The sequence below is a fragment of the Epithele typhae genome (assembly GCF_022376455.1).
Source record: "Epithele typhae strain CBS 203.58 chromosome Unknown BXZ73scaffold_15, whole genome shotgun sequence".
Lineage (NCBI taxonomy): Eukaryota > Fungi > Basidiomycota > Agaricomycetes > Polyporales > Epitheliaceae > Epithele > Epithele typhae.
In genome coordinates, this window is record NW_025954206.1 from 482,850 (window position 1) to 498,057 (window position 15,208).

At 59.3% G+C, this 15,208-nt stretch overlaps 7 protein-coding genes across 7 annotated transcripts; 3 read left to right on the forward strand and 4 right to left on the reverse strand.

The window, feature by feature from the left end:
- Positions 1-1,714: 1,714 nt before the first annotated feature.
- Positions 1,715-2,452, reverse strand: BXZ73DRAFT_22834 (uncharacterized protein; the record flags this gene model as incomplete). The annotated part of the gene is made up of 2 exons (XM_048017660.1): positions 1,715-2,156; positions 2,214-2,452. Coding segments are annotated over 2 exons (681 nt in total), but the record flags the coding sequence as incomplete, so codon positions are not given.
- A 1,895-nt stretch (positions 2,453-4,347) lies between these two features.
- On the forward strand, positions 4,348-5,482 carry BXZ73DRAFT_76524 (uncharacterized protein; the record flags this gene model as incomplete). Its single annotated transcript, XM_048022451.1, has 7 exons — positions 4,348-4,413; positions 4,504-4,663; positions 4,701-4,816; positions 4,880-4,937; positions 5,042-5,155; positions 5,223-5,328; positions 5,380-5,482. 7 exons carry the CDS (start codon positions 4,348-4,350, stop codon positions 5,480-5,482), a joined length of 723 nt encoding a protein of 240 aa, XP_047879340.1.
- Positions 5,483-6,460: 978 nt separating this feature from the next.
- Positions 6,461-7,263, forward strand: BXZ73DRAFT_76525 (uncharacterized protein; the record flags this gene model as incomplete). The annotated part of the gene is made up of 3 exons (XM_048022452.1): positions 6,461-6,517; positions 6,612-6,758; positions 6,874-7,263. 3 exons carry the CDS (start codon positions 6,461-6,463, stop codon positions 7,261-7,263), a joined length of 594 nt encoding a protein of 197 aa, XP_047879341.1.
- A 2,064-nt stretch (positions 7,264-9,327) lies between these two features.
- Positions 9,328-10,087, reverse strand: BXZ73DRAFT_100112 (uncharacterized protein; the record flags this gene model as incomplete). The annotated part of the gene is made up of 3 exons (XM_048014470.1): positions 9,328-9,352; positions 9,405-9,752; positions 9,813-10,087. 3 exons carry the CDS (start codon positions 10,085-10,087, stop codon positions 9,328-9,330), a joined length of 648 nt encoding a protein of 215 aa, XP_047879342.1.
- A 322-nt stretch (positions 10,088-10,409) lies between these two features.
- BXZ73DRAFT_19377 (uncharacterized protein) lies at positions 10,410-10,784 on the forward strand (the record flags this gene model as incomplete). The annotated part of the gene is made up of 2 exons (XM_048017582.1): positions 10,410-10,659; positions 10,717-10,784. Coding segments are annotated over 2 exons (318 nt in total), but the record flags the coding sequence as incomplete, so codon positions are not given.
- A 427-nt stretch (positions 10,785-11,211) lies between these two features.
- On the reverse strand, positions 11,212-12,310 carry BXZ73DRAFT_100114 (uncharacterized protein; the record flags this gene model as incomplete). The annotated part of the gene is made up of 3 exons (XM_048014471.1): positions 11,212-11,245; positions 11,295-11,840; positions 11,901-12,310. The coding sequence occupies 3 exons, from the start codon at positions 12,308-12,310 to the stop codon at positions 11,212-11,214; spliced, it is 990 nt and encodes a 329-aa protein (XP_047879344.1).
- Positions 12,311-13,830: 1,520 nt separating this feature from the next.
- On the reverse strand, positions 13,831-14,569 carry BXZ73DRAFT_25903 (uncharacterized protein; the record flags this gene model as incomplete). Its single annotated transcript, XM_048017722.1, has 2 exons — positions 13,831-14,254; positions 14,328-14,569. Coding segments are annotated over 2 exons (666 nt in total), but the record flags the coding sequence as incomplete, so codon positions are not given.
- Positions 14,570-15,208: the final 639 nt, after the last annotated feature.

Here is a 15,208-nt window from a genome sequence, read left to right on the forward strand (position 1 = left end):
CGGAGACGTGAGATCTGCGTGGGCAGGACGGGTTTCCAGCTCAGATTACGGTCCATGAACACGATACTCAGGGTCTCTAGGGCGGGGCCGACTTGAGCAAAGAGGGAGGAGAATTGCGCAGCGTAGTGCGCGGTGTCCGATCCTGGCTCCGCTGGAGTCTTGATCGCGCCCAGGTCGTTGTGTTTGTCGCCGCTGATCGTGTAGTCTCAGTATTTGTCTCTAATACTTCGAGTCCGGCACTGGTTACTTCGGTGCAGAGCAGAAACATCGCGGGCGAAGACGGTTAATGACCACGGCCGCTCTCTTCTTCCGCCACTCAAATCCGCGTCCTCTCCGTCAGCCTCGTCCCTCGACCTCTTGACTCTCGGCCTGTGAACGGGACCCACACGCGCGCAAACCTGTATGCGATCGACCTGTTCTTATCTCCAGTCTAGTCCGAAACTGACATGTTCGCGACAAACAGGTCCCAGCCTTTCACCATCGACTTCTCCAGCAGCTGCTAGAACCTCTTCTTGCGTGGACCACACATCCACTTCTTCCACGCATCCGCACCGAACAGCCCCGGCGCAGGCTGTCGTTTCGCCACCCATACCCAAACGTCCCGCACGCTCCCGCGACCCCAGGTACGTTCGCACTCCGTCAGTTGAACGTTCGCCAGATGGAGCTTGATGTCGTTTTCACACCCGTTCTGCCGCGGGCACTTGATCTGGTTCTTGAAAACCCCGTATCCGTCCCCGAACGCCCCCAGCACGCGCGACACGCCGTCGTAGACTTCCTGCCGGAGCAGCGCGATCCCGCGCACGCATCGCTCGAAGTCCGCGTCGCTCAGCGTCTCCACCGTACCATCCTTGCGCGGCGCGCCGCTCCGGAGCAGACGCGGACTCTGCTCTGCGACGACGCAGCAGTAGATGATCGCTGCGGCAAGTGCGTGGTCCAGCGGAGGCTCCGAGCCCGGCGCGGCGGCGTTGACGCGTCGCAGGGGGTGAAGGTGACATCGGTGTGGGTCGTGTTCAGGTGGGCCTCGACTTCGTCCCAGCTCACGCGTCGGCCGAGCGCGGTGTCGAAGGGGGCGCAGAGCGAAGTGCTCAGCACGGCGATGCTTAGTCATCACCGGTTCGGAACGACAGCCGGCCCGAGGGCAAACTTCTGGACCTTCGCCTTGACCTGAGGCTCCTTCTTCCCTCTGCCCTCGGCACGCCCTTTCTCTATGCGTGGTCCACATCGTTCACGATGGTGTTTTCAGCCGTGCGTAGATACGCTCTCGTAGACTCAGCTTACTTGCTCTTGTCTTTCGATCTGAAGAATTGTATGATTTCAGGGCTCAGTAAGTAGTCCACGCATTGGGGCCAGACGGTCACTGTAACAAAAAGGCTTCTATCCGCCCCCAAGACGCCACGATGGCTTCGTAATGAAACCCCAGAAACTTGCCCCGACAGCCCGAACACATACACTTCGCAAATTCTCCGCAAGTAAGAACGGCGGGAAGCTCCAAACGCTTGTCCATCCTGACCCATGCGTCCTTCACCGTGTAGGCTGCCGTCCTGTCCGTGAGATGATGCTTCACCCCGTACTTGTAGATGTTGTAGAAGTCCCACCGCTCACGCTTCGCCGTCCCCTCTCGAACGCAAACTTTCTCCTTCCACTCGTCGAAGCTATCTTCGTACCGCACGATTGCGTCACCGACCGTTTGGCGCGCCTCTTCGCGGATGACCTGCATCGCTCGAACGCAGCGCTCGTGGTCTTCGCTCGACAGCTGTTCCACAATCCCTCCGCCGCGCTTCACGCCTTCCCGGAGAAGTCGTGGCTCTTCCTCGAAGGCAACACAGCAGTGGAAGAGCGCGACGGCGATGGCAGTGTTGCTGAAGACTGGCGCGTCCGGGGAGGTCGCGGAGCCGTTGACGAGGCGGATCACGTTCACGATTTCGATCGCGGAACGTGCTTCCAATACCACGCTGGCGCACGTCTCGTTCATCCGCTCGAGGTTTTCGGTCCACGTAAGGCTGTCCGCGCCCGCCCCGAACCGCATCGGGGTCTGGAGGCGGCGCTCGAGGCGGCGGATGAGGGTCTCCGCGGCTTCGCGTACTTGGTACTTGCGGGCGACGCGGATGAGAGACATGAGGTGTGAGGAAGTCATGGACTTGGTGGATTCTGAAAGACTTGCATCACGCCTCTATCAATCCACGGGCTTGAGGGAAATGTGCTGGAGAACTCACCTGTCTCGATGGTTGTGGAACGCCCATTCGAAGAAGCGCGTGAAATCCTCCCCGGAGTCAGAGTCGCGGACCACTGGGCATCCCTCGACGGTCTTTGCATCCTCGGGGTGTGGCACAGAGAGCATGTCTTGAAAGACTGGGGAAATGACGCTGAGGATACCCTTGTAGACCCGGAATGCGAGATCGTCAGCGAGGAAGACGACGTTCCCGTCGTCGAACCAGAGGTTCTTCGCCTTTCGGCTGGGCAGCTGGATTCCCGTGTCCAACATGTCTGCTGAGGTGCGCTGAGGTGGGTGATGGACGATGGCAGAGTGCTGTGTGCGTCAGGAGAGGACCGCGCTGCTGCTGCGGTAACAGCGGGGGCTCCCGTTCATCCTGCACGAGGCCTCGATGTGCGTGCGCTGTATGCGGCACATAGCGCACGTGCTCGATGTGCGATGAGAACACTCGTGTGATGAGGCCTGAGGGTTATATCGGAATTGGACAGTGCTGGTGACGTCGCGCACGAGCCCTGACTTCAGCCGCGACCATTGCACCGCGTCCTTCTGGACAAGCAGCACTTCATCAACCGACAGGCTCATCTCAGGAAAATGTACCCAATAATCCGCATCCTTACGAAAATCTGACAAAACATTGCACGATCAGTCATGTCATCAACACCTCCTGTATGCGTATCCACGAGTCGCAAACGGCCTGGTAATGCAGGTCCAGAAACGTCGACCTACACCCGTCGCACAGCGACTCCGAGCAAGGCGAGCAGTTGAACACCTCCGGGAACACCTCCCGCGTGTCCATCCGCTGCCACGCGTCCCGAACCAGCACTCCGAACGACTCCCTATCCTCCAGATGGCACTGTACCGCCTTGTCCACGATGTCCGTGAGGCACCGTCGTTCGCCCTTCTCAGAAGGAGGTCGGCTGCACCGCCCCTCGCTCCAGTTCTCCCTGTATCGCTTGATCGCGTCCGTGACCGTCCACTGGATCTCCTCGCGGATGTACTTGCTCGCGCGGACGCACAGAGCGCGGTCGGCGCCGGACAGGTACTCCATGTTACCGTCCGCGCGCTTCATCCCGTCCCAGAGGATGTTCAGGGCGTCGTCGATGGCGACGCAGCAGTAGTCCGCTCGGGTGAGGCCTTGGACGCCTTGATCGTCCGTCATTTGAAGATGCGTGATGAGCTGGCGGGAAGGACGGATGTTTAGATGATAGTTGAACGGAGAAAGCGCTGCTGCGGCAACACGCGCAAAAGGTGCTGCTTTACACGTGGCCTTTCGATTACGTTCCGTCGTGAGTGACGCCGTAGACGTGCGCAACTACATCGACATTGAACGGAGAGAGCTGCGGCGGTCGAGTGGTGTTAGCCCCCGTGAATCGCGACCCTCTACTATAACTCTGACCGGTGTGGCGTGTCGCACCTGAAGCTGAAGGCTGCATGGATTCGGCATAACTGGTGGTCCATCAGGCAGTCTCTGTGTTCTGGTAGAGTTGTGGCGTAGATAGAGGTATGAATACACTGAAGAGAGGGTGATAAATAAAAATCTGACATTTTAGACGGCAGAATGCCCCAGCGTGTAGGGGCGTATTAGACACTCGTCCATAAAATACATCTGGGAGGAGGAGGAGGAGGCACGTGGCTGCAGGGAAAGCGGCATCGATGTCAGCACCGATGGAAGTCGTAGAGTGCAGAAAGCATATATCCACCGTTTCATCCAGGCCGAGGTACCGATCGATGTATACAGTTTGCATGGCTCGTGCAAACGAACGCCAGGTGGACGGTAACGATGACTGCAGCGCAAAGAGGCGCCAGGTCAGCGCGCGCCATAGAATTCGTCAGCCCCTGGCACACAACCTCAGGCTAGGGTTAGGGCCCCATCTTCCGTCTCATCCACCACCTCCCTCGTCCCCGGCTCGAACACTTCCTATCGGACACAACAACGCCTCGGATTTAGGAACTCGCTCGTTCATGAGCCCGAAGATAGAAAGTGCACCGCTTCGTGCTGAGTGCCCCGGGGAGGAGGGGACGCAGCAGCAACAGTACGCATCCTTTCCTCAACACCGCTGCCATCTCAGGACCTTCCTTTTACCCAGATTGAACGTGTTCTGTGGTGGCGGCTCTCGCTGCCGCACGTGCGCGCGATGCCTCTTTCCAACTTCGACGTTGAACGGTGCTCAGGCATAGCGCGTACGCACCCCATGAAACACGTACGTCTTCTCGTATCGTTCCGTCTATGTATTCCGAGCCTCTTCCTCCATGCCATCCCCAGTTCGGTTTCCTACGTGCGTCCCTTCTAGCCTGAGTCCCTCGGCCGGAGGTCGATCAAACCTTCGTCTGTATGCACGGGACGCGACTCTACCTCTGTCGCCCTACCATGGCGGCTCCAACAAAGAGTGCGGCTGGCTCTGGCACAGATCTCTGTTGACGAGGTAGTCTGGGACGTCCCTCATCCGTTTCGTGCGTTCCCCGTCCTCACGGGTGACGGACCTCCCAGCACCCGATCCCTCCATCTCCCCCGCGAATCCGACGTGCTTTCCACTCCCGCGCGAGCCGCTGGACGTCGCGCCCGGCGTGGTCAAGCGCGTCGTCCTGCTGCTGCACGGGGATTATGTACACGGGCAGACTCGAATGCTCGAGCGCGCGCCAGATTTCTTCGATGCCGTCTGGATCTAGGTCGAGTCGTGCAGCAGAAATTTGACGTGCGCTCTGAGGACGGAATCGCACCTCGACCGTGGGTCTCATATGTACGACTGTCCGCGCCAGCATACCTGACTACGGATCAGGGTAATATGCATGAATACCACTCTGAACGTCTGACGCCGTGAACCTTCCCAGTGACCACGGCCGTGTTCGCGACGTGCGGGATACGCCTCTGGGTCTTCATCCTCGCCGCAACGCTCTCGCTCCCAAAACAACTCGTGCTCGTCTTCATCGGCGACGACCGCTTCAGTCCGTCTGCTCCGCTCTCGCTCTCCGAGTCCCCCACTCACGCGCCTGCGCTTTTTCCGCACCGCAGGCAGGATCGTGAAGATCGTCGTGATCGTCCTGGCCGTCATGGTCACCATCGGCGCGAGGGTGGACGCGATCAAGCAAGAGGTGATCTATGCCCGTCGGAAGGCGAGGTGCGTCCCCCGTTCGTCTCGTTCGCGGCGTTTCCTGTGCGCTGACGGCAGTTATGACACGTACAGACAGGCGAAGCAGCTCGAGGCGGACGCGGATGAGGTTGACGCGCCGAAGCTGAGAGACGTATCTGTTGCGCCAGCCCCGGTCCAGTAGTAGGTATCCGGATGGTTATTCCACCTCACGAAATGGTCTTAGATTACGACGCGCAATCGACGCGCGGGGTCTTTAATACGATAGTCCAAGAAATAGCTCGATCTGTCACGGCTATTTCTTGAACTCTTGGAAGGTACTTTCTCCGCGCATACCGGCCGTGTTGAACAATCAGTACGAGCGGGTCCAGGTGAAGTCAACGGCGCTTGTGGGGGCTTCGTGCGTTACCGTAGCCGACTACCTATGCCAAAATTTGCGTTACAAAAGTTTCCCATCCCTTCAACATAGACTCTTCCAGAAGCTGGTGATACTTGTCCTTGCACTTCGAACAGACCCAATCCCTGAAGCAAGGCAAGCCATACATGATTGGCGCGACCTCTCGCCATTCCGGCCACACCCACACGTCCCTCATCGTGTTCCCCGAGTCCCACGTCCGCCGGCACTCCTGATAAATTTTCTCCGACTGAAACCAATAACGCACGTGGAATTCACACTGTGGCTGCTGGGTGCAACCCACGTCGTCCTTGAAATTATTGTGGCCTTCCCAGAAGGCGACCATCGCCCGCCCCAAGCTGTCGTTGAGCTCCTGCCGGAGGCACACCATCGCGGTGGCGCATCGTCCGTAATCTGCGTCGCTGAGCACCTCCATCGCCCCGTCCGCGCGGGGCTGGCCGTTCCGAAGGAATTGCGGCTTCCCATCGGCGGCGACGCAACAGTAGAAGAAGCGTCAGGGAAACCCCAAACTCCTAATTAGGACTATTTAGCACTAATTAGACCAATAGTCAGGAATAGTTGATTAGGTCTATTTAGAAGTCCCAAAAACTAATCTAGTCAAATAGACAGGGATAGTCATAGGTGTAGGCAAGCATTAGTTCATACATCTAGACATAGTAGGGCAGCTCAGAAATAGTTCAGATTAGTGGACCAATATCAGGGACAGTCACACAGATAGAGAGGTAATGAGAACGAAATTTATTGGCAATGACGACTAGATTACACAAAGTATTGTACAAGACAACCAGCTATTTACAGAGGTCAGTGCGCACACGGGGAAGGCAGACGAGGCGGGCGAGGGGTAGACGGGCAGGATGGGAACAACGTGGGTGACGCGTGAATGGCACATGCAAGGTAGACATGCGGCCAACATGGGAACGACGTGGGCGACTGGGCAGCCGACAGGACATGGACGTGGGCGAGGTGGGTGGGCGAAGAGGACGGGGGCGAAGAGGACGGGGGCGAAGAGGACGGGGCGAAGAGGACGGGGGCGTGGGCGAAGTGGGTGAGGCGGGCAAGGTAGACGAATGACGTCGGGGACTTGGGTGACGTGAGCGAGGCAGACGACGTGGGCGAGGTAAGAACGACACGGGCAAGCGTCGCACGCCGCGTTCCTCCAGTCCCTCGGCGCGACGCACGTCATCGACCACGCACTCCCCATCCCCGAGCTCCTCGCCGCGGTCTTCGCCGCCGCGTCGAGCGCGCCGATGTTCTTCGCGTACGACGCGATCGGGATGGAGAACACGCAGCGGCTCGCATACGCCACGCTCGGCGACCACGGCGGCTTCGTCTCGGTGATGCCGCGCGCGGGCCCCGAGGTCCTCGCGCCAGTGCAAAGGGAGGGCGACGGGAAGCCCGTCGTGCGGCCGTTCGCGAGCTTCCAGATGCTGCCGAACCAGGTACTGGGCGTCGGGGTGGACAAGCGGCTGACGGGGTGGCTCGCAGATGGGACAGCGAAGCCGAACCGGGGTGAGTGGACGAGAAGTCAGCACGTGGAAGTGGAAAGATAGAACGGCGGAGGGACGCACAGCAGGTGGGCCAGGAGCTAGGGACAATAGAGCTGGCCGCCGGAGTAGGAGGAGCACGCGGACGAGGAGGTCGCCGACGACGGAGTACGCGCCAGGTGTCAAGCACTGCGAGCAGCTGCCCGCGCTTACGTCGGAGTAAAAGCCGGAGCAGCTGTGAGCACACACGCAGAGCACGGTCCATCGAAAAGAACGTACCAATATCAGCAGGCGGACGCACCCTCCAATGAGGACTGCCCCGCGGGGCAGTCCTCGCACCGAGTCGTGCCGTCGCCTGGCTGGGATTACAGGTGGGTGTATCAACAACGCAGGAGCCCGAGTCGTAGTGGGCAAGCGGGCGATATACGAGACGGCGACAACGGCCGCAGAGCACGGCCGCACCGGTGAAACGAGCTTCATTGGGACGTGCTCGTGGTGGGGACAGGGTTCGTGGTGCGGCCAGGGCCTGGCAAGGTGGTGGGCAAAATGGGGAGCGCAAGAGGGCAGAACGAGGGACTCACTAAGACAGCTCGTCGCGGCAGGCGAGGGGCGTGTTCGCGTGCTCCTCGAAGATGTTGCACCAGGACGAAAAGACGCGGAGGACAGGGAGGACGAGGAGGATGGGGAGGACGGGGAGGACGGGGAGGACAGAGAGGACGGTGCCAGCACAGACACGCTAGCAGGCGCTGCCTCTGGAGGCGTGGGAATTGTCGCGTGCACTCCCGCGCTTGACACTGCCAGCAGCGTCCTCGTCGTCCCCTTGACGTTGCCCTCGACCCCCTCCGCGACTCCCGTCTCGCCGCCCCGACGCCAACCCTCGCCCCGTCTTCTCCAATGCCGCGTACCGAGCCCAACTGCAGGGAGCACGACGTGCGCTGACCCCTCTGCTCGAACTGCCCACGTCGCCACGTCGCCCACCTGCTCTCACCCCTGCCTTGTCCGTCTCGCCTGCCTGGCCCGTCTCACGCCCCTTGTCCGTCTCGCCTGTGTCGCCCACCTCGCTCGCGTTGCCCCGGATCTCGTCCGTCTTGCACCCGCCTCGCTTGCGTCACCGATCTTGCCCATGCCACTCACGTCTGTCGCCACCTCCGCGACGCCTGCATCTTGCCCGTTGCCCGCTTCTTGCCCCTCTGAGCCTACGTCTCGCACCTCGACCGTGTCCCCTGCGTTGACCGCGCGACTGCATCCCCTGCGTCACCCACCTCACCCACTTCGCCCGTGTCGCTCGCCTTGCCCGTTTTGTGCATCTGGCCCATCTTGCCCACCTCGCCGGTCTTGCCCTCGCCCGCGTCGCCCACACCCCGCCGTGTTGCCCCCTCGCCCTCGCCTGCCTTACTCACATCGCGCCTGCCGCCTCGCGCTTACCTGCGTCAGTCTGGCCCGAGTCGCCGCTTCGTCTGTCAATCCTGCCTCTCGCTCGTTGTCCATCTCGCTCGTTGCTCGTCCTGCTCTCCTTGCCCGTCCCATCCCCTCGCCCATCTCGCCCGCGTCGCACTGCCGTCTCGCGTCATCTATTTCACCCACTTCGTCCTCGTCGCCTGCGTCTCACCCCTGCGTCGACATGTCGCCCACGTCTCGCTCCTGTGTGACTGCGCGACCCGCCTCGTCCGCCCACGTTGCCTGCGTCCACGTCGCCCTCGCCCCCACCCACGTCGTGTCCGTGCCGCCCACCTCGTCTGTGTCGCCTCCCTTGCCCGCCTCTTCCATCTCGCGCCCACATCCACGACTCGCCTCGCCCGCGTCTGCATCATCCATGACGCTTACCTCACCAACCTCGCTCTTGCCTGTGTCACCCGTCTCGCCTGATTGGATGTGTTCAGTGTCTTTGTTTGTAGTCTACTGTGTACCTTGTAGTGTAATGAACACAAATAGATTTGCTTCTCCTTCACGTTTGTGTGATCTATTGATTGTATTAGTAGTTCTATAGACCTCCAAAAATGCAGTAGTTAGTCACTGGTTAGACCCTGTGCTAGGTGTGTGTATTCTGACTAGACAGCGGTGTCCAGTGATAGGTGAAGTAATAGTTGCAGATAGATATATTATATGAGAAGCTCAAGCACTAGTATCCCTTTAGTACGTGTTAGAAGGGTCAAAACTCAGTAGTCCCATTAGTGAAGCGATAGCACTAATATTATACTTGATAGTACTAATTAGGATTTTGGGGTTTTCCTGATGTCAACGCGACCGCCATCGTAACGTCAGTGAAGCGGGGCGGGGAGTCTGCGCTTGTCGCGGAAGAGTTGACGAGACGCATGAGGTTGACGGCTTCGATGGCATCGGCGGGGTCGAACGTGACCCGTGAGGAGGCGTTGAGGTGGGCTTCGACCTTGTCCCAGGCGGTACGGTGACCGAGTGAAGTGTGGAGCGGCGCGCCGAAACGGCGCGAGAGACGGTCGACGGCGACGGCGACGCCCTTTTCTACGTTGTATTTGTGAGCGATGCGGAGGAAGGACGCGAGTGCCGAGAAGGCTATTGGTTCCGCCTCGTAGGCGAGACTTCACGAGCTGTATGTTAGCGGCGAGTCATGTCAAGGTGTGAGGATCGGCTAAGCTCACCTGTCGTAGCCCGGGCGGAACACCATTCGGAGGAAATGCGACATATCGATCTCGGAATCTGGGACGCGCACGACAACACGTCCTTCCACAGTTTCGTATTCGCCTTCTCGGGGAAGGTTCAGCATGTCTCCGAACACGGAGGAGACTGCTTTAACTTGAACCCTGCTGTACACGCAGAAGGCGGTGGTGCCGGCGATGATGACGATCGTTCCGTCGTTGTACCACAGATCTTCTGCTTTGCGGAGATTAGAGATAGACAGTTCAATGCTGCGCATCGATGAGGTGACGATGTGGGTCAAGATGATGGGGTGATGGAAAGAGGTGCGCTCGTAGCGCGAACTGAAGGAAGGTGCGTGCGGCTGCAGCTGCGGTAGGTGATTTGCTTCGAGTTCCCACGAGTGTAAGCAAACATGAGACCATATTCAATCCAAGTGATCCTCCCATTAGCCGTCATGGGACCTAGACCTGGCTGATGAAGTGCTGGTCCTATGTATCTAGGTACTGTTAGATGAACTCTCTCCGACGTCCTAGCAAGATTGGATAAAACGACCTCGAAATTGTTCAGTGGTCACTGCACCATGTGGTCCGCGTGTGCAGCTCTTCGGCCACGAAATCATCGCGTTCCTCGTCGGCGACATCTGGGGCGTCGGGATCGGCTTCAGCATCGTCGCTGCGGGCACGATCCTCGGAGAACTGCTCACCTTCTTCGTATTCAAGTACTCGTGCACAAAGCGCGGGCGCAAGCTCGAGGAGACGCAGCTCAAGTTCGCGCTCTACTCCGGCGTCGTGCGCAAGGGCGGCATCTTGGTCCCCATCGTCATGCGCTACAGCGCGATTCCCGGGCACAGTACGTGTCTCCCTTCATCGCTCTAGGTGTGAGATTCCGACTCAAGAGCCTCTCCAGTGACCACGGCCGTGTTCGCGATGTGCGGGATGCGCCTCTGGGTCTTCCTCCTCGCCGCAACGCTCTCTCGAGTCTCTCCCCAAACAGCTCGCGCTGGTCTTCATCGGCGACGACCGCTTCAGTCCGTCTGCTCCGCTCTCGCTCTCCGAGTCCCCCACTCACGCGCCTGCGCTTTTTCCGCACCGCAGGCAGGATCGTGAAGATCGTCGTGATCGTCCTGGCCGTCCCGGTCACCATCGGCGCGATGCGCTATGTGCAAGCGGGTCGAGGTAAAATCATCAGCGCTTGTTGTGGCTTCGTACGTATTACCGGGCTCAGTGATGACTATCTATGCCGAAATCTGCTTTACAAAAGTTTCCCATCCCTCCAACATAGACTCTTCCAAAAGCTGGTGATACTTGTTCCTGCACCCCGAACATATCCACTCCCTGAAGCAATCCCAGCGATACAGCTCTGGCGCGACCTCTCTCCATTCCGACCACACCCACACATCCCTCATATCCCCGGAGGACCACGTCCGCCGGCACTCCTGACGAAGTTTCTCCGCAAGCAACCAATAACGCACGTCGTTTTCGCACTGGGGCTTCCGGGAGCAACCCACGTCGTCCTTGAAATTATCGTAGTTTTCCCAGAAGGCGACCATCGCCCGCCCTACGACGTCGTCGAACTCCTGCCGGAGGCACACCATTGCGGTGACGCATCGTCCGAAATCTGCGTCGTCGAGCACCTCCGTCGTCCCGTCCGCGCGAGCCCAGCCGTTTCGAAGAATCTGCGGCTTCCCGTCGGCGGCGACACAACAGTAGAAGAGCGCGACCGCGACCGCGGTGTCTGCGAAGCGGGGCGGAGAGTCTGCGCCTGTCGCGGAAGAGTTGATGAGACGCATGAGGTTGACGGCCTCGATGGCATCGGCGGGGTCGAACGTGACCCCCGAGGAGGCGTTGAGGTGGGCTTCGACCTTGTCCCAGGTGGTACGGTGACCGAGTGAGGTGTGGAGCGGCGCGCCGAAACGGCGCGAGAGACGGTCGACGGCGACGGCGACGCCCTTTTCTACGTCGTACTTGTGTGCCATGCGGAGGAAGGACGCGAGCGCAGAGAAGGCTATTGGCTCAGCCTCGTAGGCGAGACTTCATGGGCTGGATGTTAGCGGCGCGTCATGCCAAGGTGTGAGGATCGGCTAAGCTCACCTGTCGTAGCCCGGGCGGAACACCATTCGGAGGAAATGCGACATATCGATTTCGGAATCTGGGACGCGCACGACAGTACGTCCTTCCATAGTTTCGCAATCACCTTCTTGAGGAAGGTTCAACATGTCTCCGAACACGGAGGAGACTGTTGTAAGAACGCTTTGGTGTACGCAAAAGGCGGTGGTGCCAGCGATGATGACGATCAGTCCATCATCCCTGGCCCACAGATCGTCTGATTTGTGGAGACTGGAGATGGGTGGTTCGATGTTGCGCATTGACAAGGTGGAACTGCGGGTCAAGATGATGAAGAGATGGGGAAGGTGCGCAAATCGCGCGAACTGAAGGAAGGTGCGTGGGCTGCAGCTGCGGTAGGGGATTTGCTTCGAGTTCCCACGGATGTAAGCAAACATGAGGCTTACTCAATCCATGAGATCCTCTCATTAGTGGTCATGGAACTTAGACTTGGATGATGAAGTGCTCGTCCTATGTGTCTGTGTGCTGTCAGATCAACTCTATCCGTCCTAGCACGATTGAATAAACGGACCTCAGTCACGGCGGACCACAATGCCGACGCGCGCCGGCTCCGAAGACCGCAATCTCAGCGGCTCGACGATGATGTACGAGAACGTCGGTACCAGGGCGTTCCCGGGCATACCCCGATATATTCCCCACGGACTAAACCTGATCGCGCCCATCGCTGACGGCGCTGACGACGGTGTCCACGACCTCGAGCATGGAGGGTGACGCACCGTCTTTGGTGAGAGGGCCCGGGTCCGAGGTCGAGAGGTCGGGCGGGCGAGGCAAGGCCTGTCGGGATGTTGGTATAATGATACGCAAGCTGAAAGTGGCCAACTTTGAGGGGCTTGAAAAGAGTTGGTGTAACGTCGTGAGGCTGTCGATGAGACGAAGTATCTGGGATGAACGACGAGGAACCGGGCTTATATGCCAAGGTCTGCTAGACGAGTGTTTGTGCACGATGACGGGTTAGCAGAGAAAGAGAATTACTGTCATGGCCACCGATCAAAGATGTGACATCTCTGGGTCTCGACAATTGTACGTACCTGGCAGTGCCGTATGATGGGTCAGCGAAGTTCGACGACTTGGAAACAAGTAGAGACTTAACATACGCTCGTTGGTCCTAGGCAGTGCCACTTCTTTGCGTTGGGACGTGATCGTGGATACGCAATCCGGCTGGTGATGGAGGTGACAATAATGGCTTGGGTGCTTATATAATCGACAACATCGCGTGAAGACGCCGATGACCACGAGCGCCAGTGCGCGTCCACTGCTCTGCTTCCACCAATCAAGTATACAGACCTCATCAGCATCTTCCCTCCACCTGTTGACGAGTCTCAGCCTGTGACCAGGACCCACACGAAAGCAACCTCTTACCTACGCAACTTACCTCGACGACCTCGTGGTCAACACCATCCTGGGATAACGGTGACGGGGTCACTTTCCCATCGTGAGTGTGGCTTTTCACAAGAGCTCGTCAAGCGTAAATGTGTTATAATGGCATACGCACAGGTGCTACTAGCAGCAAGGCTACAACGTTCTTATCCCCAATCTAATCCGAGACCGACATGTTCGCGACAAACAGGTCCCAGCCTTTCACCATTGACTCCTCCAGCAGCTGCTCGAACTTCTTGCACGGAGCGCACATCCACTTCTGCCACGCCTCCGCACCGAACAGCCCCGGCGCAGGCTGTCGTTTCGCCACCCATACCCAAACGTCCCGCACGCTCCCGCGACCCCAGGTACGTTCGCACTCCGTCAGTTGAACGTTCGCCAGATGGAGCTTGATGTCGTTTTCACACCCGTTCTGCCGCGGGCACTTGATCTGGTTCTTGAAAACCCCGTATCCGTCTCGGAACGCCATCAGCGCGCGCGACACGCCGTCGTAGACTTCTTGGCGGAGCAGCGCGGTCCCGCGCACGCACCGCTCCAAGTCCGCATCGCTCAGCTCCTCCACCGTACCGTCCGCGCGCGGCGCGCCGCTCCGGACCAGGCGCGGGTTCTGCTCCACGGCGACGCAGCAGTAGAAGAGCGCCACGGCGAGGGCGCGTTCCGGGAAGCGTGAGGGACCCGCGGCGGCGTTGATGCATCGCATGAGGTTCAGGGCTTCGAATGCGTCGGCGGGATCGAAGGCGACGGAGGCGTGGGCCGTGTCGAGGTGCTTCTGGACGTCGTCCCAGTCGACTTGGCGGCCGAGCGAGGTGTGGAATGGGGCGCAGAAGCGCTGCGAGAGGCGGTCTACGGCGATCGCGACCGCCTCTGGGACTTCGTACTTGTGGGCCATGCGGAGGATGGAGGCGAGATCGGGAAATGAGACTTGCTGGGTGTCGCGTACGAGGCTGAACATGTTCAGCGTGAACGAGCAAAGTGGAGTGAGTGGTAATGCATGAGGCGGGCGGCGAGTGGGCATACCTTTTGTATCCCGGACGGAACACTGCCCTGAGGAAGTTCGTCATATCGAGGCCCGAGTCTGCAATGTGTGCTACGACGCGGCCTTCCATGGTGTCGTTGTTAGGAGAGTTGGGGAGTGCAAGGATGTCGCGGAATATGGGGGAGAGCGTAATGAGCACGCCTTTTTGTATGCAGAAGGCGGCCGTTCCAGCGATGAGGATGATCGTGCCATCCTCGTACCACAGGTCTTCGACTTTGTGGAGGTTCGACGAGTCCACAATGAGTCCCATGTCGAGAGGAGAGGAGTGGGGATGGTAGTCAGAAGGAAAGACGCGCCGACCTCGATGAAGCCGCGATCGAGGATGCATAGCTGCGGTAAGTGGGCGTGTGACTTGAGGGCCAGTAAAGGTTGGTTCGACGCTGACGTCATCCTGCCACACGCCTCTCAATACATTCCAACGCCGCGCCCGCGCGAGTCCGCCATTCAAACAGCTACTACTACAGTCCAAGTAAAAATACAGTCACACAACCGACATAGTCCGTGAAATCGCATCGCCGAAGCTAAGACCAAAAGCGTCCAATCCCTGGCGAAATCCTCGCCTTTTCACCCCGCCCGCCCTCGCAGCCCGTGCTTCATCCAGAGTGGGCGCGGGGCGGGACGGTCAGCGTGCTTCTGCGCGAGTACGGGTTGGGCGGGCCCCGAATCGCGGGCGCTTCGTACTGCGCCGCCCAGGGCGCCACCCCGCGGTTTGGGGCGACGTTGGACGCGCGCGGGTTGGTGTACGGACCCAAGTGCGTGATGCGGTAGACGGGTCCGTGAGTAGAGGTCTCTAGGGCGCGCGCTTTGTTCGAGTGGGGGCCGGCGCCGGTCTTGGAGTCGTAGAAGTCGGCTGGGAGGGGCT